The 1,004-nt window shown below is 36.3% G+C and overlaps 1 protein-coding gene across 1 annotated transcript in view; it reads left to right on the top strand.

Moving 5' to 3' along the window:
- The first annotated feature begins 682 nt into the window (after positions 1-682).
- The window catches only part of BCLAF3 (BCLAF1 and THRAP3 family member 3), an 18,964-nt gene continuing 18,642 nt past the window's right edge, over positions 683-1,004 (top strand). Inside the window, exon 1 of the mRNA XM_045290675.1 lies at positions 683-686. Within this exon, the coding sequence (XP_045146610.1) occupies positions 683-686 (4 nt within the window). The remainder of the gene's footprint in view (positions 687-1,004) is intronic.

Genomic DNA, 1,004 nt, shown 5'->3' on the forward strand with positions numbered 1-1,004 from the left:
ATTCTTTGAGTTAATGTTTATATGGTATTGGGCAAACATTATTTTTCTGGCTGTGGCAATAACAGTTATTCCAGCACCGTTTCTTTCTTTTTTAAAAAAAAAATCATTTTATTGGGGACTCATACAACTCTTATCACAATCCATACATACATCAATTGTGTAAAGCACATCCAGCACCGTTTCTTCTAGAGACTTTTCAACTCACTGAATGGACTTAGTTCCCTTGTCGAAAATCAAAGTATGGATTCAACTTATTTTGATAGACACATAGAAAACATTATTTCAGATGGAGAGAATGGTTGTTGAATTGAGCAGTACCATAATAAAATATTCAATGTATAATTTAGAATGCACATATAGCAACATTGATTAATTTTATGATTAGATGATCCGGTGGAACTTCAGGAAAAGTACCTGTTTTAGGTAGGCCATATTAAGATACACTTAATATATCGTCTTCAAGTGAATTAAATTTTTCTGTATTTGTTTCCATAGGGCTGTATCACCAGTACCTAGAAATTCTGAACACTACAAGCAAAGATATTTTCACAGGCATCGTGGTTGGAAGAATTCCAAAAGATCTGTTGCTTGAAAAATGGACAGTGAAAAATATACACAAGATAAACCTTCTTGTGAAAATTCATGTTACAGGCCTTTTGACTACAGATCATGCGCCTCAAACATGAGTATACACACCTCAGAAAATGCTCCTAAGCCGCCACCTCAAACATATTCATTAGGAAGAGGACAAGTTAATAGTTCTCAGCATATGCTGACATACTCACAAGGTGTACCCTACAATGAGCCTGCGAGGAATTCTTACCCTCAGATGATACAAGGAAATCGTCTTCCTGGTGACTTTCTAGCTGAAGGACGTGGAAGAGGATGGAGACCGCATCAGAAACCAGAAGATTCTTTTACTGGATTCGAAGGAAAATGGCACGAAGATGATACATTTGAGCATCCTTGGACACGAGAAGAAAATTTGAATTCTTACCCTCAGA

Source organism: Echinops telfairi, unplaced genomic scaffold (assembly GCF_000313985.2).
Source record: "Echinops telfairi isolate 266 unplaced genomic scaffold, ASM31398v2 ScPeMD7_53;HRSCAF=182, whole genome shotgun sequence".
NCBI classification, from domain to species: Eukaryota; Metazoa; Chordata; class Mammalia; order Afrosoricida; family Tenrecidae; genus Echinops; species Echinops telfairi.